Source organism: Stegostoma tigrinum, chromosome 8 (genome assembly GCF_030684315.1).
Source record: "Stegostoma tigrinum isolate sSteTig4 chromosome 8, sSteTig4.hap1, whole genome shotgun sequence".
In the NCBI taxonomy this organism is placed as follows: domain Eukaryota; kingdom Metazoa; phylum Chordata; class Chondrichthyes; order Orectolobiformes; family Stegostomatidae; genus Stegostoma; species Stegostoma tigrinum.
In genome coordinates this window covers 6230001-6257428 of record NC_081361.1, presented here as the reverse complement: position 1 = coordinate 6257428, position 27428 = coordinate 6230001, and the positions used below count along the sequence as shown (strand labels likewise).

General features: G+C 43.0%; 1 protein-coding gene across 3 annotated transcripts in view; it reads left to right on the top strand.

Moving 5' to 3' along the window:
* Window positions 1-27428, top strand: part of rabgap1l (RAB GTPase activating protein 1-like) — a 444915-nt gene that overhangs the window by 88749 nt on the left and 328738 nt on the right. For all 3 annotated transcript variants that reach the window (XM_059647710.1, XM_059647711.1, XM_059647709.1), the window contains 5 exons: window positions 6981-7138; window positions 9593-9703; window positions 19322-19388; window positions 19879-19981; window positions 21273-21439. In XM_059647710.1, coding sequence (XP_059503693.1) covers window positions 6981-7138; window positions 9593-9703; window positions 19322-19388; window positions 19879-19981; window positions 21273-21439 — 606 coding nt within the window. The remainder of the gene's footprint in view (window positions 1-6980; window positions 7139-9592; window positions 9704-19321; window positions 19389-19878; window positions 19982-21272; window positions 21440-27428) is intronic.

Below are 27428 nucleotides of genomic sequence, written 5' to 3'. Positions count from 1 at the left end.
GCCTTTCTAGAAAATGGCTGATCATCTCGACAACAGTTCTATTTCAAAGTTCTCTCAAAGTCACGTCCCATCCTGACCCTTAACTAAATGCCTGTTCCTTTCTGTTGCTGGAACTCCCTTCCTGTCCTTGTCCCTATTCCAAATGACTGCTACGGTTCAAGACAGTAGTTTACCACTACCTTGAGGGCAGTTACGAATGGGCTGTCCATACTATCTTTGCTAACAGTGCCAATGTTTCAAGAAAAAAATTTTAAAAGCTGCATTTTAGTACTTGCCGTCAAAATTGCCTTTTCAAGCATCGATGCATACTGTTTGGAAGTGGCAACTGGAAATGTCAATTTTTTTTTGTACAAAAGATGCTGCCAAACTTTGAATTTCATCCCCATAAGCAGTGAAAATATTCTTTCATGTAGTTAAGTTGTTGCAAATAGTAGAAGAATCCAATTGGATGTCAGCCCTGAGTCTGCCATCGACTGAGATGCAGAGACTTTTTCTGTTCATTTGTAGACTGTCCTTGCAGTAAGTGTACAGCAAATTTGTGCACGTTTACTGGACCTAGATACTTATATTCCATATGGGTAGGGAAAGGCCAGTTTCACCTGAATCAAGGATAACGGACCCATCAGTTTAACCTGAATTTAATAATATCAATAATTACAGCTCCAGTCTACAGTGTCATTCTAACTTAGATCGTTCCTTACTATTTGACATTTCCCAGAGACATTTTAAGTTATTGCAATGCTAAAAATTGTGGCATTTATTTCACTTCGGAAGAAAAAGAACTTAGTTCGTGCCGAGTTTAGTGAATGCAAAACTAGGAACTTTATCATTCTGTCCAGTAACCACTACTGTACCTGCAAACTGCAGCACTGCCACTTGTAAAGTAAACATTTATCTTCTTTCTGATGCTTTAGTTTTAATGCATATTTCTTTGAGATGGATTCTCCCATTGCTTCAATGATGACTACTCATTAAGGAGACCAGTTGTTCAACCTCCACCTTTGTGTTGTCTCATATGCGATCATATTTGCAATTCAAGATTGAATTTCTGATTGCACGCACTAACTATGAAGTCACTACTGGGAGACGTTTGAAGACACTGGCTTTGTAGTGTGTTCACTTGTCTTTTTGGGACATGGAAATATACAAAAAAGGAGCATGAGTACTTTTTTTGACCTACTGAGCACTCTGTATCATTCAATATGATTATGGTTAATTGTATCTCAGCATCATCTTCCTGCTGTTCCCCCCGCTCCCCTTGACCTGTTGATGTCGAGAAAATCAATTTCATTATTGTATTCCATAACTTGGCCTCCATAGCCTTTTGTGGTAGAGAATTCCACAGGATCACCACCCATTGAGTGAAGATGTTTCTCCTCATCTCTGTCCTAAATGCCCTACACGTATCCTGAGACTGACCCCTTGTGCTAGATTGTATCCAATCTGTCCTGCTCTTTGGGAATTTAAACTTCACCAAAATCACTCATGATTCTTTGAAAATTTTTACGGGTCTGGTTGACCTATCTGTCTTACTTTGACAAACTTGCCATTCTAGAAATTAACCCCAGAACCTCGCATGTACTCCCTCTAAGGCAAGTATATATTTTCCTAGTTAAGAATACCAAAACTGCTTGCAGCACAAAAGCCCTGAATAGCTTCAGTTAAGACATCCATGCTGTTGTACTTATCTGCTTGCAGTGAAGGACAACACACCACATCTTCCTAACTGCTTGTTGCACCTGCATGTTTGCTTTCAGTGGCTGATGTAAAAGGACGTCAGTATTTCCCAATATATCACTGTTCAAACAATGCTCTGCCATTCTGATCTTCCAACCACAGTAGATAACCATGTGCCATGTTCATTCACTCAACTTGTCTAAATTCACATCCTCCTCTGTCATCAGCGAACACAGAAATAGGAATATTCAATTCACTCGTCCAAATTGTTGATATCCATCGTAAATTGCTGAGGCCTAAACATTGATCCCTGTGCTCCACTGCTCTCTGCTTTTCACTCTGTAAAAGGTTCATTTATTCCTGCTGTGAGCTGCCTGATATCCAAATCTCAATTCTTGTCACCCTGTTACCTGAATTACTTGTGCTGTAATCTTACACAGTAACCACTCTAAGTACACCATACCTGCAGCTTTCCCTTTATCTATTCTATTCATTGCAACCTCAAAAAACTTCAGTAGGTTTGTCAAACATGATTTCCTTTTCAGTAATCCATGTTGACTTTGCCTAATTACATTGATGTTTTCTAAGTGCGCTGTTACTGCATTCTTTATGACAGACTAGCATTTTACTTTCCACAGATGTTAGTTGAACTGGACAATTATTCCCTGTTTTCTCCACCTCCTGACCTTTTTTAAACAGTGGGGTTACATTTGCCACTTTCCAATTCAAGCAGAAGATGACAACAGCTGCATCCAGTGTGTCCATGGCCATGTACTTTAGCAGTCTGGAGATTATCAGGCTTTGAGGATTCACCACTTTTATTCTCATTAATTACTTTAGATTAATTATTCATTTCTTCCAATTCCTTCCCCACAATAGATTCTTGGCTCCCTCGTATTTTGGAAGTTATTTGTGCTGCCTCCTGTACAAGCAGAACTAAAGTATTTATTTAATTACTACAGTGGTAGTAGGAATTGCCGATGATGGAGAATCTGAGATAACACGGTGTGAAGCTGGATGAACACAACAGGCCGAGCAGGAAAGTTTGACATTTCGGATCGAGACCCTTCAAAAAAAAATTATTTAATTGCTGTGCCATTTCCTTGCCTTCTGTTGTCAATTCTCAGCCTGTAAAGGACCTACATTTTTCTTTGCTAACCTTTTTCTAACATACTTAAAGAAGCTTTTACAGTTGTCTTTACCTTCCTTCCACGTTTACTCCCATTTTTCTCCTTTTGGTTGTCTTTTACCGAAAATTTTAAACTGCTCCCAATCTTCAAGCACTTTTCATAGCAACTTTGTGACTTCTGTTTGGATCTAGTACTACCCTTAATTTAAGATAATAAAATGTGAGGCTGGATGAACACAGCAGGCCCAGCAGCATCTCAGGAGCACAAAAGCTGACGTTTCGGGCCTAGACCCTTCTTCAGAGAGGGGGATGGGGAGAGGGTTCTGGAATAAATAGGGAGAGAGGGGGAGGTGGACTGAAGATGGAGAGAAAAGAAGATAGGTGGAGTGGAGAGTATAGGTGGGGAGGTAGGGAGGGGATAGGTCAGTCCAGGGAAGATGGACAGGTCAAGGAGGTGGGATGAGGTTAGTAGGTAGGAGATGGAGGTGCGGCTTGGGGGTGGGAGGAAGGGATGGGTGGGAGGAAGAACAGGTTAGGGAGGCAGAGACAGGTTGGACTGGTTTGGGGATGCAGTGGGTGGAGGGGAGGTGCTGGGCTGGTTGTGTGGTGCAGTGGGGGGGGGGGACGAGCTGGGCTGGTTTTGGGATGCGGTGGGGGGAGGGGAGATTTTGAAGCTGGTGAAGTCCACGTTGATACCATTGGGCTGCAGGGTTCCCAAGCGGAATATGAGTTGCTGTTCCTGCAACCTTCGGGTGGCATCATTGTGGCAGTGCAGGAGGCCCATAATGGACATATCATCTAAAGAATGGGAGGGGGAGTGGAAATGGTTTGTGACTGGGAGGTGCAGTTGTTTATTGCGAACCGAGCGGAGGTGTTCTGCAAAGTAGTCCCCAAGCCTCCGCTTGGTTTCCCCAATGTAGAGGAAGCCACACCGGGTACAGTCGATGCAGTATACCACATTGGCAGATGTGCAGGTAAACCTCTGCTTAATGTGGAAAATCATCTTGGGGCCTGGGATAGGGGTGAGGGAGGAGGTGTGGGGGCAAGTGTAGCATTTCCTACGGTTGCAGGGGAAGGTGCCGGGTGTGGTGGGGTTGGAGGGCAGTGTGGAGCGAACAAGGGAGTCACGGAGAGAGTGGTCTCTCCGGAAAGCAGGCAGGGGTGGGGATGGAAAAATGTCTTGGGTGGTGGGGTCGGATTGTAGATGGTGGAAGTGTCGGAGGATGATGCGTTGTATCCGGAGGTTGGTGGGGTTTGCTATTTATCTTGCACCAGATGGAAATATACAACTGAGAGATGCCGTGAGTCACATTCTGACAATTTGACTCTACATGTTACGAATTTGACATAATCAGTTTTGGAGCGCCAGTTAGCTTGGTTGGTTAGTGACTTTACCTTTAATTAATTCCCTGACTATGTTAATTAGTTGCCACCAATTCCATGAGCTCTCATTCTTGCTATTGGTCTGTAATGTGGAGTCACAATGCAAGTCTATTGTGGTAATATCCCCAGACACTCCCTTTGGGATCACATTAATGATTTCTTTAAATATTCAACTCTGTTTAATGTGATCTACCCATTACAAATCCATACAGCCTCTCTCTCTGATCAGTTCCTATTTGTCTTTGTGGTGAGTCACTTTGTACCCAGTAATGGGTTCTAGAAACCTGACTACACCCTTCGGGGAAATTACACCATGTTCAGTGTGATTGTCTTTCCAATGGTCTTTACACCTCTACTGCCTTAGTGAAGCGTGTGTAGAAGTCACTGATCTTGTGGCATAATGATACACTATACCTTTCCAGTAATGAAATCTGCTGTTTGGAAATCTGAAATGTTTGGAAATTTCTTATAGCAGACACATGGCAGTCATGACATTGTTTTAGTGTACTATTTCTGGAAAGGAAACAAAGAAGGGACAGCATTTTGATAAGTAAAACAATTTCTATTCCTGCTTCAAAATGTTTTATCTTTTTCATAGCCCTCAAATAAATATTTATTCACAGTGCTTTCTGGTTCATGAACTTGTGGTTAAGCAAATGGTTTTCAATTTTAGTTTTGTTTAAGGAACCCAACAATATGTTGTGAAATTCTGTGGAACTCTCACCCTTCCATCTTGTTTCCCACTATATAAAGCAAAAGCAGAAACTAAATAAGACTGCAGCGATTGATGGAAGTGTGAACATTCTTTTAAGGATTAATTTTTATTAAATGCACTTTGCATCAAAGATATATATTGGGTTTTATTTACTGGTGATTTTGGTGAGATTTGTGTGGGTCGACAGCAGCTTCCTCTAATAGATTCGCTGGCAGTTGGAGTTCTGTCACTGAGGCTGAGCTTAGCTAGAGCCCAGCCAGTTAGTATTGAGAGTTTGAAAGCTGATGGAAAATTTGAAACTGGGTGCCGGCAGAGTTTGAACAGTTTGAAAGTAGGTGCGAGTGTCTTTTTAAGCAGATTGAATGTACTCTGGCTGTGTGTTACCTTCACTGTGGGTTTTATTCTTTTGGGAAAAATCCTGTGATGGTGAGAGAACCACAAACAAAGAACCTGAAATTTTCACGTAATTTGTTTTAGGGATGCATTTGTTTAACCCTCGGGTTCTGGGGAACCCTGTTTGACAAACATAACAAAGTGTCGAGCTGGAGAAGCACAGTGGGCCAGGTAGCATCAGAGGTGCAGGAAAGCTGACGTTTTGGGTTGGGACTCTTCTTCATAAATGGGGTGGAGGGGGAAGGGAGCTCTGAAATAAATAGAGGGGTGGGACTGGGGATGGTAGGTGAGTGCAAGTAGGGAGTGGTGAGGATTGGTCGGTGAGATGAGAGTGGCGGATAGATGGGAAAGAAGCTGGACAAGTTGTGTCAAGTTTAGAAGACGGGGATGAAGGGGAGGGTTGGTCAAGTGATGAGGCGGGGTGGGGGGTGGGAGGGTAGTAGTGTGGAGATTTTGAAACTGGTAAAATCCATGTTTAGGCCATCGGGCTATAGGCTCCCGAGGCAGAATTATGAGGTGCTGCCCCTCCAGTTTCCGGGTGGCATCATTGTGATACTGGAGGAGGCCCAGGTTGGACGTGCCGCCCTGGGAGTGGGAGTTAAAATGTTTTTCAACCAGAAGATTTGTCGTGTACAGAATGCAAATGCTCTAAAAAGTGGCCTCCAAGCCTCCGCTTGGTCTTGCTGACATAGGGGAGGCCACATTGGGAACAGCGGATGCATAGACCGCATTGGCAGATGTGCAGGTCAACCCATGTCTAAATGTGGAAGATTTGTTTTTTGCCTTGGAGGTGAGGGGGGTGGTGTAGGGGCAGCATAGCACTCGCAGTTGGAGGGAAAGATGCCGGGAATGGTGGGGTTAGTGGGGAGTGTGGAGCGGACGAGGGAGTCACAGAGGGAGAGGTCCCTATGGAAGGCACATGGGCTGGGGAGGGAAATATATTCTTGGGTTGAACAGAGCTGTATTAGGCATTCTTGGGTTACTTCTAGAATTTATTTTAATACCAGATCTGATATGGGCCTCAGCACTCGGGACGATAGACTATTCTGTTGGCAAAATCTATATACTATCCAACTCCAGCTTGTTTCCAATCACAGAGTCTGACCTGTACTCATAGGTACAGAGGAGCTTAACTTTAACACATCTGTTAAATCAATGCTGATTGGACCCTTTTATCCATCTGTCTTCCTTATTCCATGTCCCTTGATATCCTTCCGAACAAACATGTACCAGTCTGGGTTCAAAGCTTCCATGAATCCACTATAACCACAGCTTTTCATGAGAGAATGTTCTGTTTTCAGACTACTTTGTGTGAAAAATTGCTCCCTGATATCATCACTGATCGACCTACCCGTATTTATAAAGTGGTACGTTGTTCTTAACTGGCCTGCCAGAGAAAATATTTGTTGACCTTCTATCCCAGCAACATTAATGGTGTAAATATCACAGTTTGATCATTACTGTACTCTACAGTATACACGTCTATATATGTGAGTAACCCTCGTAATAACCCTTTTACTCCTGGGATCATTCTGGGGAATCTGTGCTGCACCCCTTCCAAAGTCAGTATCTCCTTCTTGGGATGGGAGTATAAGCAAATTTGAAAAGTAAACTTGTAGGAGAAAACTTTGGTACTGCAACGGAGGATTTAAATTTGCATGTTTCCCCCCGCGTTTTCTCCAGGCCAGCCGCATTTTGTACAGTTTTGCCACTGCTTTTCGTCGATCTTCTAAACAAACGACAAAAGAGAAAGATATGTGCGGTGCCAGTCCTGAGAGTGACAGCTACAACTTCATGGTTTCTCTTGAAGTGAAGGAGGATGATGGAAAAGGCAATTTCAGGTGAGAAGTTGAATTTAAGCATTTCAAAGTGGCACAGGGTGATGGTACTATGGTTCAGAGACCCCCTCCACCAAACATAGAAACGTGGAAGATAAGAGCAGGAGGAGGCCATTCAGCCCTTTGAACCTGCTCTGCCATTCATCACGATCACTGCTAATTATCCAACTCAACAGCCTAATCCTGCTTTCTCCCCACAACCTTTGATCCCCTTCACCCCAAATGCTCCACCTAGCTGCCTCTTGAGTACATTCAATGTTTTGGCATCAGCTACTTCCCATGGTAATGAATTCTACAGGTTCACCACACTTTGGGTGAAGAAATACCTCCTCATCATGGTCTATCCCGAATCCTCAGACTGTGACCTCCTAGTTCTGGACAGACCCACCGTTGGGGACATCCTCCCTGCATCTGCCCCATCTAGTCCTGTTAGAATTTTATAAGTGCCTATGAGATCTCTCTCCCCACCGCCCCCCCCAACCGCCGCCCATTCGCCTCAACTCCAAAAACTATTCTAACCTAGTCAGAGATAGTAGGAACTGCAGATGCTGGAGAATCTGAGAAAACAAGGTGAAGAGCTGGATGAACACAGCAGGCCAAGTAGAACTAGAGGAGCAGAAAGGCTGATGTTTAAGGCCTAGACCCTCTGCTGGTCCTGCTGTGTTCATTTAGCTCTACGCCTTGTTATCTCTAACCTAGTCAATCTCCTCTTACATGTCAGTTCCACCATCCCTTTTAAAGGTGTAGCACAGTGCAAGTTATTAGTAATGCTGCATTGCCACTCCATCGTTAATCAGCTTTAAAGTTTTCCACAACCTTTATTCAGTGCATTTTGCAGCCTCTCAAAGCAGTTTACGGTTCCATAGAAATGTTGTTACTGTTCTGATACAAGAAACCCAGCAGTTAATTCCTGCTTGCATGTATTTGCAATGATTTAAATAAATGACCAGATCATGTATTTGAATTAGGATGGCTGAGCAGTAATTTTGGATATACCCTGGGGAGAACTAGCTGCACATCTTCAAAATAATCATAGAATCCCTACAGTGTGGAGACAGGCCCATCAGCTCAAGATGTTCACACTGTCTCTGAGCATCCCACCCAGACCTCATGCCCTGTAACCCCCCTAATCTACACATCCCTGAACATTACGGGCAATTTAGCATGGCCAATCGACCTGGTCTGCACATCTTTGGACTGTGGGAGGAAACCCATGCAAACACGGGGAGAATGTATAAACTTCACACAGACAGCCGCCCAACGGTGGAATCGATCCCAGGTCCCTGGCGCTGTGAGGCAGCAGTGCTAACGACTAAGCCACTGTGCTGCCCGTAATGTAGTGGGGTATTTTCCATTCATCCAAGACAGCAGATAGGACCTCCGTTCACTCAAACACCCATTTCCAATATTGGAGTATTTGAGGTGTATACATGTATACATGTATGTAGCTGTTCTTCGGTGTAAGCCTCGATTGTAGAGTGAAGTAATGCTTTCAAGCTAATAATCTTTAATGACAGATTCCAGTTGCTTTTGGGCTACCTCATATCATTTAACAGAAATTTGTATTGGAATAAGCTCCTGTACCATGGAAATCATTCTAATTGAGAAAACTGGGCCAGGAGGCAATGGGATGCATGAGTAAGGGCGAATTTCTGCCGATGCTGGAATCTGCACTGCAAGTCACAGCGGGTCAGGCAGCATCCATGGAGAGTGAGCTAGCTAACATTTCAAGTCTAGATGACTCTTCATCAGAGCTGAAATGAAGTGTGGAGGGGGCAGCATTTATGCTATAGTTATGAGGAAGGGAATCTGATCACTTAATCTGAACTATCATCGTCTTTTCTCCCCCAGCACTCCATACCCCACCACCCCCTGCCCATATGTAGCATAAATGCCGCCCCTTCCACATCTAACTTCAGCTCTGATGAAGAGTCATCGAGACTCAAAATATTAGCTAGCTCTCTCTCCATGAATGCTGCCTGACCAGCTGTGATCTTCAAAAGTTGTTGTTCTTAATGTTATATGTGACATGTTGGTGATTCTGTTTGTGTCTGATGCAGAGGTGAGGAAGTTACATTGATCCTTTGTAAAGTGTTCTCCTTCAGTTGTTTCACAAATGAGCTAACATTCGTGGCTTAAAAACAGTAGTTGCTGGAAGCTCAGCAGGTCCGGCAGCATCCGTGAAGAAAAGATCTGAGTTAACATTTCGGGTTCCTCAGAAATGTTAACTCTGACTTTTTCTTCACAGATGCTGCCAAACCTGCTGGGCTTCCAGCAACTTTTTCTTTTGTCCTTGATTTACAGCATCCAGAGTTCTTCTTTTCGTTTTTATTTAGTATTCAACATTCATGGCATGTGCACTCCTTGCAATCTCTGCTTTTATGGTAAACTACTCTTCACTCGTGTTATTATGACAAGCAAAGCAGGATACTAAAATAATTCCTACTCTCTTCACAGTGCTGTACCGAAAGACAGAGAGAAGCTGTATTTTAAGTTGCGACAGGGGATAGAGAAGAAATTGATCATCACTATGCATCAAACGTCGAATTGTGAACTCGATATTGAGCGGTATACTTATTATCTTAGTTTTTTGAGATAAGGCCTTTAGTGAATTAAAATCAACTACATTGTAGGGGAATTGACAGACTTTTGCTGGTTTCGTAACTCTGAGCCTCCCATGTGATATTGTATGAAATCTCTTCCTGCCTAGATGTTTGTTCGTCATGGGTGTGTCTTGACTGAAAATGAGCAGACTAAATTGACAGATCCATCCTTCCTGACAGCCAAATATCTGCATCAACAGAATAGATGATGAGTAAGCTAATGGTGTGTGAACCTGGACTAGTTATGTTCCCTCCCTTTCTCTTGCACAACACAGTGATTATCGACAGGTAGCACCTCCACTATTAGTCTAGTTGAGGTTGGGCATTTCAACAGCTTTTGGGATTGAACTTCACATGTACCTGGGCTTGGACTGTGCAGCATAACTGCAGCTTTAACAAGTAGAACTACAAATGTGCCAGCTGTTCAAAATTATCTGAATGTATTTCCCTAGCTTGTTAGAACATAGAACAATACAGCACAGAACAGGCCCATTGGCCCTCGATGTTGCGCCGACCTGTGAACTGATCTAAGCCCATCCCCCTACACTATCCCATCATCATTCATCTGCTTATCCAAGGACTGTTTAAATGCTCCTAATGAGGCTGAGTTAACAACATTGGCAGGCAGAGCATTCCATGCTCTTACCACTGAGTAAAGAACCTGCCTCTGACATCTGTCTTAAATCTATCACCCCTCAATTTGCAGCTATGCCCCCTTGTACAAGCTGACGTCATCATCCTCGGAAAAAGACTCTCACTGTCCACCCTATCTAATCCTCTGATCATCTTGTATGTCTCTATTAAATCCCCTCTTAGCCTTCTTCTCTCCAGTGAGAACAGACCCAAGCCCCTCAGCCTTTCTTCATAAGGCTTTCACTCCAGACCAGGTAATATTCTGGTAAATCTCCTCTGCACCTTTTCCAATGCCTCCACATCCTTCCTGTAGTGGGGCGACCAGAATTGCACGCAATGTTCCAAATGAGGCCGCACTAGCGTTTTGTACAGTTGCAGCATGACATCACGGCTCCGGAACTTAATCCCTCTATGCCATAAGCTGCCTTAACAACACTATCAACCTTGGTGGCAACTTTCGGGGATCTATGTACATGAACACCAAGATCCCTCTGCACATCCACACTACCAAGAATCTTTCCATTGACCCAGTGTTCCCCTTCCTACTTTTCTTGCCAAAGTGAATCACCTCACATTTATCCATATTAAACTGAATTTGCCACCTTTCAACCCCCTTCTGCAGTTTATCCAAGTCTCCCTGCAACATTCTTCCACACTGTCACCACTCCAACGACTTTAGTGTCATCTGCAAACTTAGTAATCCATCCACCTATGCCTGCGTCCAAGTCATTTGTAAAAAGGACAAACAGCAGTGATCCCAAAACAGATCCTTGAGGCACACCAGTAGTAACTGGACTCCAGGCTGAATATTTTCCATCAACCACCACTCGTTGCCTTCTTACAGAAAGCCAGTTTCTAATCCAAACTGCTAAATCTCCCTCAATCCCATGCCTCCGTATTTTCTCCAATAGCCTACCATGTGGTACCTTATCAAAGGCTTTACTGAGGTCCATGTACACCATGTCAACTGCCCTACCCTCATCCACATGCTTGGTCACCTTCTCAAAAATACTCAGTGAGGTTTGTGAGACACGACCCGCCCTTGACGAATCCATGTTGACTATCTCCAATCAAATTGTTGCTCACGAGATGATTATAAATCCTATCTCTTATAATCCTTCCCAAAACTTTTCCTATAACAGATGTAAGGCTCACAGGTCTATAATTACCTGAGTCATCTCTACTGCCCTTCTTGAACAAGGGCACAACATTTGCAATCCTCCAGTCCTTTGGTACTAAAACTGTAGACAATGAAGACTCAAAGATCAAGGCCAAAGGCTCCACCACCACCTCCCTAGCTTCCCAGAGAAACCTCGGAAAAATCCCTTCCGGCTTTACAGCTGGGGCTTACCGACCAAAGTCTTTGATTTAGTTGGTACTTAGTTGATTGATCTTGGTATGGGGCTGGAAAGCTTCACCTATTAGTGGGCAGCACGGTGGCACAGTGGTTAGCACTGCTGTCTCCCAGCACCAGGGACCTGGGTTTGATTCCACCCTTGGGTGACTGTGTGGAGTTTGCACATGCTCCCTGTGTCTGCGTGGGTTTCCTCCTAGTGCTCTGGTTTCCTCCCACAGTCCAAAAATATGCAGGCTGGGTGGATTGGCTGTGCTAAATTGCCCATAGTGCCCAGGAATGTGTAGATTAGGTGGGTTATAGGGGAATGGGTCTGGGTGGGATAGCCAAGGGTCGGTGTGGATTTGTTGGGCCAAAGGGCCTGTTTCCACACTGCAGGGATTTTATTCTATTCTATTGACTTTAGTTTCAATTGCTGATCAGGTAGTTCTGTTCACGTTATAAGAATATTGTGCACTCTTGCACATGTGCTACACCCAACTCAGCTGCTACTTGTTAAGTTCTCTCTGATGGTAGACTTCGATACCTTGAATTTATAATCCTTGAAAGTTGCCACCCAGGTATTTTGGAAAGTTGCCACTCAGGTATCCTTGAAAGTTGTCACCCAGGTTGACAGGGCTGTTAAGAAGGCATACAGTGTTTTAGCTTTTATTAATAGAGGGATCGAGTTCCGGAACCAAGAGGTTATGCTGCAGCTGTACAAAACTCTGGTGCGGCCGCACTTGGAGTATTGCGTACAGTTCTGGTCACTGCATTATAAGAAGGATATGGAAGCTTTGGAAAGAGTGCAGAGGAGATTTACTAGGATGTTGCCTGGTATGGAGGGAAGGTCTTACGAGGAAAGGCTGAGGGACTTGAGGCTGTTTTCATTAGAGAAAAGAAGGTTGAGAGGTGACTTACTTGAGACATATAAAATAATCAGAGGGTTAGATAGGGAGAGCCTTTTTCCTAGGATGGTGACGGCGAGCACGAGGGGTCATAGCTTTAAATTGAGGGGTGAAAGATATAGGACAGGTGTCAGAGGTAGTTTCTTTCCTGAGAGAGTAGTAAGGGAATGGAACGCTTTGCCTGCAACGGTAGTAGATTCGTCAACTTTAGGTACATTTAAGTTGTCATTGGATAAGCATATGGACGTACGTGGAATAGTGTAGGCTAGATGGGCTTGAGATCGGTATGACAGGTCAGCACAACATCGAGGGCCGAAGGGCTTGTACTGTGCTGTAATGTTCTATGTTCTATGATACTGTATGAGTATGAAAATTTCCTGAATGTCATCCTCCCAGTTACTGGGACTATCCTATTTACAGTGCACAGCGCAAGATTGTTCCAGGGCTTCAGAGTCCAAATGAAGAATTTTCTACCATCAACTTGATTTACTTTCTGAATTAATGCAACTGTAATCTCAGAATATTTAAAAGCACTCTGGCAAAATGAAATGCAGACCAGGAAGCCTCTTTGAAGCTGATTATTCTTTCCCTCTGGGTTTGAAATTAAATTTATTCAGAATCTCAATTGAAACTATTCACTAACCTAATTAAGTGCTGCCTCCCAAATGAATTTGTTAAAAATATACTGGGTGGGTAGTGGGTTTCAACATAATGTGGAATGTGTTTGGAAAAGACTGGTCACATGCTGTCTGCAATGAATTAATATGACATACCGGATTACACTTATAACTTAGGTTGTGTTTTATTTCCAGAGCTTTGTGTAAAAGTTTGCAATAGCATGTAGCTTAAAAATGTAGAACAGCTCACCAGTAAACAGAAAAAATCTCACAACACCAGGTTAAAGTCTAAAAGGTTTATTTGAAAACACAATCTTCTGAGTCTCACTCCTTCAGATGTTTGTGAGAAATGGCATCAAACACAGAATTTATATGCAAAGGATCAAAGGGTCATAGAACTGATATCAATGTATTGAACAAAACAAAGATGGCTGTTAAATCTTTAATCAGTTGGAAAGGAGATGCAGTTTTCGATTGATTAACATGCAAATCCCAGAATTTCTTTCAAGTCATTGCCCAAGATAACTAAAGGCTTCATCAGTATTCCTGAGGTGACATCTCAGGTCAGACAGTGCATTTTAGGTGTGAACACTTGTTTAGAATCTGTCAGTGTTTTGAATTGGAATTGGACTGGTTTTATTTTGAAAGTAGGAATTTATAAAACACCACAGTTGACTGTCTACACATTGTGTACTTTGTGTGTGTTTGGGGGAGGGAGAGAGAGACACAGCGTGTGTACGCACGAGGGAGGGAGCTGTGTGTGTGCACGCGGAGGTGGTAGAGAGAGAGAGAGGGATAGTGTGTGTGTGACAGAGGGTGTATGTGCGTGCGTGTGGTGGTGGGATAGAGGGGGTGGAATAGGGACTCCGTGTGTGTGTGTGTGTGTGTGTGTGTGTGGTCGGTGGTGGGGGGTGGGGTGGAGAGAGAGGGACTGTGTGTGCGCACGCATGCGGGGGAAGGGGTCGCATGTGGACACACTGTGGGGAGGGGAAGGGAGGGATTGTGATTGTGCACGCGCAAGGGAGGGCGGGGCAAGAATGCGCGCACGAGGGTGAGGGATAGAGGGAAGCTGTGGGAGAAAGGAAGAAAGAGATGTGGATGCAGAGTAACAGTCTGACCTGTGAGAGATGGGATTGGAGAGGAAGGTTGGTGAGTGAGGGAGGGGGCGAGTTGAGTGTGGTGTGGTCACCTGTGGTGTGACATGAACCCACCAATAAAGCACAGAGATATTTCCAATGCCTCCTTTTCAAATAGCTGCCTACAAATGAATTTTTCAAATTAAATCAAATTGTAGCATTAGTTTTGTGTGTGAACATGCTTATCTTATGGCCTTCATTTGCGGGGCATGGTGGCTCAGTGGTTAGCATTACTGCCTCACAGCGCCAAGGATCCAGGTTCGATTCCACCCTCTGGTGACTGTCTGTGTGCAGTTTGCACATTTTCCCCATGTCTGCATGGGTTTCATCCAGGTGCTCCGGTTTTCCCCCTCAGTCCAAAGATGTGCAGGCTAGGTAGATTGGCCGTGTTAAATTGCCTGTAGTGTTCAAGGATGTGTTGATTTGGGGGTCGGATTCGCGCTCGCTCTCGCTTTTGCTTTCTCTCTCCACCCTCTCCTCCTCCCCCCCCCCCCCCCACCAAAAAAAAGGGTCTGTTTCCACACTACAGGGATTCTGTGATTACAGTCATCACAGATCAGGCAGCAGGAGAAGAAATTATTGGAGTATGCGGGTCAGTAGGTGAAGATTGTCCCAAATTAATGTATAATGTAGGAGAGAGGGAGAAGGAAAATATTTTAGTTTTTACAGTGCCGCCTTGCATTCTGAGGATGATTTGAGTGTGCTACATGTCCAATTAATAACTTTTTTATTTGATCAGTTGTCTTCCTTTTAAATGTGCAAGATCTTAAAAATCTTAAATTAGATGGAAGTTAATCTGATTTGGTTTTGGAATTTGAGAGAGGGATGTTTGCCATTGAAGTGTCTGCACTGATACAAACAATTCAGGCCAACCAGTGCACGCTGCACCCATCCTTCCCCATCCTCCTCTGAAACCTGTCAATTCAGTTCACTTCACTTCAGCCATGCCCTCTGATACCAAAGATTGATACATATTTCTGACATTGTCAGCTCCCATCCTGTTTGGTGATGGTTTGTGCGATGGCAATCAACTCTGTCTGCTCTGGTTTGCCTACAGAGCATCAACACGAGAGTGTCTGGTCTAAGGCATAGGCCTGGGAAAAATGTATAGAAACTCCGATTTGGGCTTCCCAAATGTCAGGGATCCACCCCTTAGCCACTCCTGATGAGTGCAATAGAGTGTAAAACGCTACATTTTGCACCAGGTTTGTTGTAGGAGTTGCTAGGAAAATGAAATATGTAGACGTGCATCAGCCTTCAGGCTCCATTCCAGATTTCTTCAGGGTTGTATTCCCTAGTTTTCAATCAATCCCCCACTGGAGGTGTCCTCAAGACAATGAAGCAATGCCTTCATATTTGGGAGTTGGCTTTGAGAGTGTCAGGGTCTGTCCACAGGCTGGTGATGCAATGTGTTCAGGGCCTGGAGGCCAAACCACCTCCAGGCTGCACTGGAGGCTGTGAGAGGCCCATTTTCCACATCGCCAAATGGAGGTGATGCTGAAGTTCAGAGGCTGTGAGCTGATGGGGACAGACTTAAACGTTTTTCTCACATTCCCACTAGCTTGTTATGTGGTCTTAAAATGGGAAGCTAGCTAGCATACTCAAGCAGGGAGTATGCAAACTCCCTTCATCCACACACAAGATGCATCAAATTGACCTGTTGTTAATATGTAGCCAGTGGCATTAAAAAATAAGGCACTAAGGGATGTGTATAGTATTCAGATATAGAGCTGATTGGATGGTGGATCAGTTAGAGAGGCTGAATAATTGCCATAGTTTTCTTGTCTAACTTGTTTAAATGAACATTAAGAATTCCTGCAGCATCTAAGGATTTTGCCATGGCAGGATTATTTTGATCTCTGCTCCCTCTCTTTGCCGACTGTTTGTGCTCACCTGAACATAGACTAAATTGTTTGACACGACAGGGCTAGTTTCATGGTGTGTTAAGTGCTGTTTCAGTAACCTGTGACATAATTTACTGAACTAGTGTGCTGGAATTTGAATTCACACTTCCTGGAGTCAACACTAATATTAAAATTTAATGAAATTATCAAAAATCGCAGTTTAACTTGACTTCTACGAGGATAAATACAAACCTCACTCAGGTTCTTTCAGTGACAATAAAAATAACTCTTAACTTTAACAAGAACAGTAAAAGAACACAATTTCTGATTTTTGTATCTCAAAATTATCCCCTTTCATAATTTAGCCCCACCCACGCAAAAGAAATCACTCGACCACAAAATATCATAAGTAGGAGAAAGAAAAGTACAGCACAATTTTGTATCACCAGCCCAAATCTCAAAACAAGATTGGTTGGTTTCACAATCCTTCTGATTCTTCAATTGTGCCTCAATGTTCCCTGCACAGCCATGATCAGTCTGTAGTTCAGTGGCTCTTTGGTTGTAGCCAGGATCTTTCTTGCTGTCTTTGGGTCTCAGTTGTTTCTTTGTGCATGCATATGTAGTTCTGTTTTTTTTAAAACGTAAAATTGGAAAAGCAACATTACAGAGAAAAGGGAGAGAGAAAATTTGGTACAGTCATCTTCTGGAGATCCCTTTCCATTACTCCCTTCACATTCAGTGTTAAGCAGCATTCTTGAAAATCAGTTCTTACTACGCTGAGCTCTGCTGAACCCACGATGTTCCACTTTGTCTGGAATCACTATGCCCAAGTAGTAGTATTGTATCGTATGTATCAGTTTTCACAAAGCTGCAAACAAATTCTTGTATATTTCCCACTTTTTGAAACAGTGTGCATCTGATTTTCAGTCCACAGTCCAAAACAAATGGTAACATCTCGGAGATCAGATTGCACCCTGGTTAGCACTGCCGCCTCTCAACGCCAGGGACCTGGGGTGGTTTCCATCCTTGGGCGACTGTCTGTGTAGAGATTGCACATTCTCTCCGTGTCTGCTTGGGTTTACTATATGTGTGGAGGTTTCCTCCCACAATCCAAAGGTATATGTGTTAGATGAATTGGCCATGCTAAATTGCCCATAGTGTTCAGGGATGTGTAGATTAGGTGGTTTATGGGGGGATGGGTCTGGATGGGATGCTCTGAGGGTTGGCGTGGACTAGGGCCGAAAGGCCTGTTTCCACATTGTGGGGATTCTGTGACCTTTCTTAGAAAAACCATGCTTCTGGTCCCTTCCACAACCTGACCCCCTTTCATTTCATTCAGTATAACGTAAATCAGACAGATTGATTATTCCCCAGACTGAAGAGGATAATCTGTCTCTGAATTCTCACTTCAACAAGTGTCAGCAGCTGGTATTTGAAAGAGGCAAATGATTTCCTCCTACATGATTTAGCTCTAATTGTTGGATTACAACCCTTTGTCTGGACTCTATAGCAAACAGATTTTCTCTTTTTTTACCTCATCATATCTGTTAGTCATTTTAATAACATGATCTGAAATCCCCTTAATCTTGCAAACTAAGTAAATTCCAGTTTATTCTAGGCAATTGTTCATAATTTAATCCCCTCGCTTCATTTAATTTTGGTAAATCTGAATGACAATATCTCATTACAACTGAGATTGAGGCCTGCATTGATTTCCTTCTTGTTCCATTCTTCCACTGGTCATAACACAAATTTTCGATATAACCAGAGTGGTGGTTAGGCTGTGGTAGTTTTTGACTGTAGCAGAATTTAGGATTAGAAATAACTCAGCCAGGTTTCTTGTAAAAAAAAAACAAATTTATTATGAACAAAGCTTACACAAACAAACGTGCAAAGATTGTTGACAGAAACAAAATGTTTAGACTGTGCAACATATTAGATTAGATTCCCTACAGTGTGGAAACAGGCCCTTTGGCCCAACAAGCCCACACCGCTCCTTGGAGCATACCACCCAGACCCAACCCCATCTCCCTATAACCCACACACCCCTGAACAGTACGGGCAATTTAGCATGGCCAATCCACCCCGCCTGCACATCTTTGGACTGTGGGACGAAACCGAGTACCCGGAGGAAACCCACGCAGACACGAGGAGAATGTGCAAACTCTACGCAGACAGTTATCCAAGGCTGGATTCGAACCCGGGTCCCTTGCGCTGTGAGACTGCAGTGCTAACCACTGAGCCACCGTGCCGCCCAATATATATGATGTATAAATATGATGTATTCTAACATGGCATAATTAATTAGAAAACTATGGGTAACAGATAAACAAAGATTGAATACTTCACAATACATATCAAATAGCAAATAGCCCTTCTCTGCACTGAACTATTAGTGGCGCAGTGCTTCTTCCGAGCACCATGCTTCCCAAGCCTTCCCCTGAATACTCACTACACAAAGTCATACAACTGCCCTAGGATTTGACTGAGTCCCAACTGCACAGAACCTGTGTATTTCAGTTGTCTAACTATAATTAATTCATCAAAAGGTCAGAAGTGAGGATATTTGCCAATGATTGCATAATATTCAGCACCATTCATAATTCCTCAGAGACCAAAGCAATCCATGTTCAAATACAGTAACACCTAGACAATATCCAGGCTTGGACTGAAAGGTGGCAATTAACAGTTTAATGTTAATCATGAGATAATGTACATTTAATGGAAGGTAAATCTTTAATTCTGTCTTATTCACTTTCCACCGCTAGATGACATCTGGCCAGAAGTAATCTCAGTATTCAATGTAGCAAGATTTAGAATTGAGCTGTTTCTGATTTGCTAGCTTCACAATGTTTTGCTGATAATGCAAACAACAGTTTGAACTTGTGAATGAAAATTTTAACTGATCTCAAAGTGAAATGTTGCTGTGATTCAGTTGTTGAAGCGAATCAAGAAAAATCATGTGTTAGGACCCAAAGTAGGCAATATTCCTCATCACTTTTGCTTAGGTATAGATTTTTTGGTTTAATTTGATAGTGTGAAGCATTTAGGCCTCACATTTCCTGCTGTGTTTGAAGTGTTGCATGACGTGTAGTATTTTACCTTTTTGCAGATGTTTTGGCATGCTCCTTAGTCCAGGAAAAAACGTGCGGAACAGTGACATGCACTTGCTTGACCTGGTGAGTTTAGTGGAAGAAACAGCTTCATATGATAAATGGCTGAATGGACATACGTAAAGGGGGATTTTACTGTTGTTGACGAAAGCTCACACGCAAACTGAAGAAGCTCCTAAATAAAAATCGAAAGAACTGCGGATGCTGTGAATCAGGAGCAAAAACAAAAGTTGTTGGAAAAGCTCAGCAAGTCTGACAGACTGTTGCTTCAGCCCAGGTTATAGACTTGGGACCGGAAATGGGACCAAAACTCAATGGCCTACGTTTCTGAGACCAAGGTGTTACTACTGTGTCAAAGTAACACTTAATAAGTATTTTCTTTGAAACCCAGGTAGTTGCTGCCCAGCTCGTTGAATCATGGTGCATATATGTAAAACTCTAAAGGTCCGACACTATTTTGAAGGGAAATATTTTCTGGGATTTGACGAAATATTTTTCTTGTGTTGTGGGTATCTACCTACTTTCAGGCTGCTCATTTTGTTCTATCTTCACTCAGGAGTCCATGGGAAAGAGTTCTGATGGCAAGTCCTATGTAATTACAGCAATGTGGAATCCTAATGGTCCTGCCTTTCAGGCTCTGAACGAGGAGACTCCAAAAGGTATTTCTCAGTTTAAAACTTCTTATTTAATCTACCAACTAAAATGAGTACTCAATGATTGAGGAAGGGGCTCAGAGAGGGTGAGGTTTCCCTACTGACTAAAGAGGGGATCGTGGATGAAATTTCTCTGGAGCTGAAGGATGCACAAAGTCGTTGAGCAGATGTAATGAGGTACATGTTGGTGACAGAGTAAAAGAGACTGAGTGGAAGTAGGATATTCTCAGGGACCAAAGAAAGAAGGAAAACTGGGTTATGGACGGTATGGACACAGATGGAAAGCAGAAGTGTTGAAAGACTGTGGTGGAGAAAACACTGAAACTTGAATTGCTCCCCTCTCCGGTATGTCAAAGTGGCTTGCTATAGAAGCTTAAGCTTTGGCGAGCGCTGGGTGACAGTCTCTGGCTAGGATGGATTAGTAACTAAATCAATTCAAGGCTGGTAGATGCTGCATTACAAAGCTGGAAAGTATAACAGCAGGTTGACAAAAGCCTGTGGAGAGGTAGAGCGGTTCGGGGCCACTAGAAATAGCTAGGGGTTTGTGGACTAGAGCAGGAAAAGATAAAAGGACCAATGCATATTTGGCCCTTACCTTAATTGGGCTGAAATGGGAGTGATGGTGCAGTTACGTAGAATCCTGGTTAGGTTCCATTTTGAATATTGCACTCTGTTCTGGGCACATCTGAAGGAAAGATGTATTGACCTGAGAAGGTGTGACAGTGCAGATACACCAGAATGATAATGGGGTTAAACTGCAAAGACAGGCTGTATCAACTCAACTTGTATGCCTTTGAGTATAAAGGTTACAAGTCATCCAGAGTAATGTTTTTCAGCAATTTGTTGGCCAGATAGCATTTCCTCTGGTGCAGGAGTCCAGAACAGTGGGGCACTGCTTTAAAATTTGGATCCAGGATGTTGAGGGATGATGTCAGAAAGCACAACTTGGTCAAAGGATGATACAAACTTACCCAAAAAGTAGATGTCAAAACTGAAATTGGCAGGTACTTTTACAAAAGGAAAATAGTGCAGATGCTGGAAATTTGAAATAAATCCAGAAAATGTTGGGTAAGTGCAGGAGGTCTAGCAACCTTAGTGCATAGCAAAGCATAGTCACCTTATGTCTGAAGTCTTTGATCCTTTGTTAAACTCTGACAAAATATGATTGACGTGAAACTTGAATTTGGCAGTTTATTTGGAATTTACACTTAGTAAAGCTGCAAACTGCATGATAGCTTGTATTTTCTGCAAAGACAGTACCAATTGACTAATTTCTGATTTATTATTTTACTCACAGATAAAAGGGTCTACATGACTGTGGCTATTGACTTAATAATTACTGAGGTGGTGGAGCCTGTCAGGTTTCAGTTGGAAGCAGTCGCCCGTGTGTATCCAACCAATGAGAGGTTCTGGTACTTCAGCAGAAAAACCTTCTCTGAAGCTTTCTACATGAAGTTGAAACAGGTACAGATTTTAAGAATGAAACAAAAGGCACCTTTCTTTGGTGTGCCTTGCCTTACCTTATCAAATGGTGGCCCTTTCTGAAAGGCAACTACAATGGCATTCACTTAACATATCAGAGCAGAGATTGGCCATTTGGCCTGTGAGGCCTGCTGTGTATTTCAGTTTATTCAAGGTTGATGTGAGAATTCTCAATTTCACTGTCCTGCCTTTACCCGGTACCTCACGATTCTGCTACTGATTAAAAATCTGTCTGACTCAGTCTTTAAAAATACAAAACTCAGGCACTACAGCCCTTTGCAGTAAAGGATTCCATAGATTTACTACCATTTGAGGCAAAATCTTCCCTCTCATTTTCAATGTAACTGGCTGACATCTTTTTTCTGAGATTATGCCCTCTGGCCGAGACTCTTCTTAAGAGGAAACAACCTCTCAATATCTAGTTGTCAAGTCCTCTAAAAATTGTGTTTGTTTCAATAAGCTTGCTTCTCATTCTCTGAAACTCCAATGAATGAAGGCCTAACCTACTCAATTTCCCCTCATGAGAAAATCCTTCCACACCTGGAATCAAGCTAGTGAACCTTCTCTGGACTGCCTCCAATGTCAGTATTGTTTTTTTTATACAAGGAGACCCAAACTGTTCATAGTATTCCAGGGGTGTTCTGACGAGTGCCTGGTATATTTTTAGCAAGACTTCACTCTATTTCAAAGGGAATGGAGTATAAAAAAAGACCAAAATTCCATTTAGCTTCCGGATTACTTGATGAACTTGTATACTAACTTTTCGTGATTTATGCACAAAGGTTCCAAATCCCTCTTTCCACGGTTTTCTACAGACTTTCGCCATTCAAATAATATTCAGCTCCTCAACTTGACATGCCAAAATACATAACCTTACATTTTCCCAGATTATAGTTCATTTGCCACTTTTTTCCCCACTTGCTTAACATGTCATTAAACCTCTATAGACTCTGCCGCTCTCACGACTTGCCTTCTCACTTAATTTTGTGTTACTTGCATTATAGTGCATCCACTTCCCTCATCCAAATTATTGACATGTATTGTAAATAATTGTGGCCCTAGGTCTGATCCCTGTGACAGGTAGCATTCCTGAAAATACCCTTATCCCAATTTTGTCTTCTTCTAGTTAGCTAATTTTCTACCAGTACTTTTTACTATGCCCAATACTGTGGGCTTCCCCTTTAACTATCCTGCTTGTTACCTTCTCAAAGAGCTATAAATTTGTCAGACATAATTTTCACTTCAAGAAGCCTTACTGACTCTGCTTGATTATATTTGGAATGCTTTGCTATTACATCCATTACAGTAGACTGTAATATTTTTCCAGAAACAGGTGTTAAACTTAACTGACCTACAGTTACCTCTGTTTTTGTTGTCACCTTCCCTTTTTGAATAGTTATAGAGTCATATAGTCATATAGCATGGAAACAGGCCCTTGGGTCCAAACTAAACAAGCCCTACCTACCTGTGCTTTGCCCATATCCCTCCAAGCCTTTCCTCTTGATGAGCACATCCAAATGTAGAAATATTAAAGTTTAAAACAGAGAAAGAGAACAAAAAATCTCGGCAGATCAATGCTTGACCAACACAAACTGTTTAAAAAATAACTCTCTACTCATTTGCAATTTTTTTGTAATTATTTGCACTACAAGAGTTCCAAAGTGATTCAGGTTAAATATTCTATGATTCTGAAGTGTAAAAACCGTAAGAATTGTACAAGAAAGCCTCAGCTCGGGGCAGCTACTCTCAGTCCACCTTCTATAGGTGTGAAACTGGAAAAGCACGGCAGGTCAGACAGCATCAGAGGAGCAGGAATGTCAGCGTTCCAGGCCAAAACCCTTTGTCAGGACTCCTGATGAAGGGTTTTGCCTGGAAACATTGATTTTTCCTGCTGCTGTGATACTGTCTGACCTGTGCTTTTCTAGCTTCACACCTGTAGACTTTGGCTTCCAGCGTCTGCAGTCCTTAATGTATCTAATTCTTGGTCCACCATTTTGTTTAAGATGGAGCTGAAGGAAGTTTATTGATGGAAACAGCTAAAGCTAGCTATCCTGAGCATCTCCTGTAGAGATATTCTGGGGATTCAATTATGAGCCTCCAACAATTGCTATCATCTCCTTTAGTATTATGACTCCAACTTGTGCAAAGTTATCCCTCTGATATGCAGTGACCTCAGTTTTATGAATGTTCGTTTTCCTGATAGTGCTGGTTACAATGCTGGACTAAGGGTTCTGTGGTTGACATCTCTGTCACTCTACTACTTTTTCTGTAGCAATGGTTATTGCATTTATTTCTTGTCCCCTTTTGCCTTTTGATTATTTTATGTTTTTCAAATGCCGTTAGTATCTTCAACTGTGAAGATTGATGCAAAGTATTTATTCAACTCCTCTACCGTTTTCCGGTTTTATTCCCCCTGTCTTGTTCTTTAAGGGGATTATGTTCACTTTGCTCTCCCCCTCCCCCTCCCCCCTCTCATTTTTAAATATTTAATCATGTGATGTGATTTGAGAGTTGCAAAGCTAAACGCCGATCCTGTCACTGTACTCAATGCCCACTTAGCTGCTGCAGTCTGATCAATTAGATTCCCTCACTTGGAAAGGTAAAGACAACTTCCATGAAAAGATTCCAGTGATGGATGCCATAACGGAAGCTGCAGTTTATAAACAGGAAGGCCATTGGGGAATGTACGTTTGGACTGAAGAATGAGGCTAATAACTGTTAAATGTTTGCTAATTTGTACTGTAATTGACTTGATTTCCATTATGACAACTCAAGTATGAAGTCACAATGATACTACTTGGCATTATCAGTATCGCATTTAAAAAATGATGGCTGAATCCCTAGCAAGCTATTATTGACTTGATTTCTTCCTTTTAATATTCTCTCACTTGCCTAATTCCTTACAGTTATTGGCCTAGGTTCAAGGCTTTTGAAGTAGAGGTGTGGAGTGGTTGATAGCTTAAGTATGAAAGGAGGTTGTCGTTACATGAGTGTTTTAATCCTGATAATGTGAACAAGGAATAAAGAGTGAAACGTAACTGCCCTGCTCTGAAAAGGGAAGTTTTTGAGATGATGACCTCTAAAGTTCGAACAAAAGAGACTGGTATGTTAGCCAAAGATAGGATGTGCAGAGGGTTTAAGAAGATTAAACGGTGGGTGGAGATGGAGCCCAGGGAGAGAGAAAGAATAAAAACAAAGTTGCTAGAAAAGCTCAGCAGGTCTGGCAGCATCTGTGAAGGGGAAAACAGAGTTTATGTTTTGGGTCCAGTGACCCTTCCTCAGAACTGATGGTGGCTGGGAAAACATCAGTTTATATGAAGAAAGTAGGGAGGTGGGATGGGATAGGGAGTAAGCGATAAAGCCCAAAGAGAGAGAAAGATAGTTGGCCAGACAAAGGAGTTGCTGATGATCAGGCTGGGAGGTGAGTTGTTAATGGAGACTGTTAGTGACTAACAACAGGGAATGTGTAGTGGCAGGCTATGTGGTAACAGGGCCAGGTGTGTGGGGTGGGAGGCTGGGACATGGGAGAGCTTAGGCCCTAAAATTATTGAACTCACTATTGAGTCCGGAGGGCTGGAGGGTCCCCTAGCAGAAAATGAAGCGTTGTTCCTCCAGCTTGTTTTGGGCTTCACTGGAACATTGTCATAAGCCAGAGACAGAGATGTTGGCCAGGGAGCTAGGTGGTGCATTGAAGTGGCAGGCAACGGGTAGTTCGGGGTCATTTTTGCGAGTAGATTAGATTCTCTACAGTGTGGAAACAGGCCCTTCGGCCCAACAAGTCTACACCGCCCCTGGGACCATCCCAGTCAGACCCATCCCCCTATAATCCACGCACCCCTGAAGACTACAGGCGATTTGGCCTGGACGATCCACCTAGCCTGCACATCTTTGGACTGTGGGAGGAAACTGGAGCACCCGGAGGAAACCCACATAGACACGGGGAGAATGCGCAAACTCCGCACAGACCTGAGTCTGGAATCGAACCCGGGTCCCTGGCGCTGTGAGGCTGCACTGCTAACCACTGAGCCACTGTGCCCCATAGATATTCTGTGAAGCAGTTGCCAAGTCTACATTTCATTTCCCCAATGTAGAGGAGTCGACTAGATTCTGGGAAGTGCAGGTGTAGTGTTGCTTCACCAGGAAGGTATGAAAGACAACATACCTTCCAGGTGAAGCAACTTTTCACCTGGACTTCGCAAACCACTTCACAGAACACCTATGTTGGGCTTGCAAAAGAGATCCTGAACTACCAGTTGCCTGCCACTTCAATGCGCCACCCTGCGCCCTGGCCAAAATCTCTGTCTCTGGCTTGCTACAGTGTTCCACTGAAGCCCAAAGCAAGCTGGATGAACAACAGCTGATTTTCCATTTGGGGACCATTCAGCCCTCTGGATTTAATAATTTTAGGGCCTAAACTCTCCCATGTCCCAGCCTCCCACCCCACATGCCAGGCCTCGTTACCACATAGCCTGCCATTGCACACCCCTGTTATTTGTCACGAACAGTTTCCAGTAACAACTACTCACCCTCCCAGCTTGATCGTTATCAACTCCTTTGTCCAAGTGTCTTTCTCTCTTTTTGGGCTCTATCCTATCGCTTACACCCTATCTCACCCACCTCCCTATTTTCTGCATATAAACTGATGTTTTCCCAGCCAACATCAGGATTCACCAGACCCGAAATGCTAACTCTGTTTTCTCCTTCTCGGATGCTGCCAGACCTGCTGAGCTTTGCCAGAAACTTTGTTTTTGTTCCTGATTTACAGCATCCGCATTTCTTTTGGTTTTTATTTAGATAGAGAGAATAGTTCAGTAGAGAAAGAATAGTTGGGTAGACAAAGAACGAGGAGAATGAATAGCTGCTTATGGGGACCGTTACTGCCTGACAATTGGTTGTTTGTAGTAGCAGCCCATGTGATGATGAATCTTGGCGTGTGAAGGTTGGGTTAAAATATTGGAGAAGGTACTCAAGCCCTCAAAGTTTTGAACTGCATGTGGGCTGCTTCCAGAAACAACTCCCCATTGTCGGCCACTGGTTGTGTCCATTAATAGCTATTCATTCCCCCAGGCAGACCTATACTCGTTGCTTTGTCTTCCCAATTGTTTCTCTGTCTCTCTGGGCTCCATTTCCAACTACCATTTACTCCTCTCCCCAACCCTATCTTTTGCATAAATGCCAACTTTTCCTAGCTACAGTCAGTTCTGAAGAAGTGTTCACTGGACCTAAAATGTCAACTCTTCTTTCTCTCCACAGATGCTGCTGGACCTACTGAGTTTTTCCAGCAATTTCTGTTTCTCTTTCTGATTTCCAGCATCTGCAGTCCTTTGTTTTCTTTTGCTTGCTGATAGTCACTTGCTGAAGGAGACCAGAAATGAATCTTTACTCAGTTTTCAATTTATTCACCGTGAAACATTCCAAGTATATCACTCCTGATTGTACAACCCACCCATGGTGTCTGACAGTAATGTATACCCCCCTTCCCCTCTCTACCAAAATGTGTATGCGTCACTTTAATTTATATAATACGCCGTCCTGGGTGGTTCATAATCACTGAATGCCCCAATATCCTGAAGCAAAGCTGGGTTTTATCTCTTTGGCTCCAAGAACAGGCCAAATATCTGAGTCTCCAAGGAATGGCCTGTGCTGTGCTGTGCTATCCTATGTTCTATGTTCTATGTTCTATTTAAAGAAAACCTAGGAACAGATTTGCTTGCTATGTTTATGATCAGATTAGCTGTATTCTGGGTAAAGGAGAAATTTGCAGTACTATGGAGAGAAAAGTAAGGATGCATGACTGTGAATTCTTGTTTGAGCATTTCATTGTTCTGACACGGGCATGATTGCTGAATGGCCTTGTTCAGAGTTATGTAATTGTATGTGTCATTAATACTTGCCTGAATGAGAAGAACCTAAACAGCTTGGAATAAGCTCAGCACTGTTCCTGGATGAAACAGTTTGACTGATATTCTGT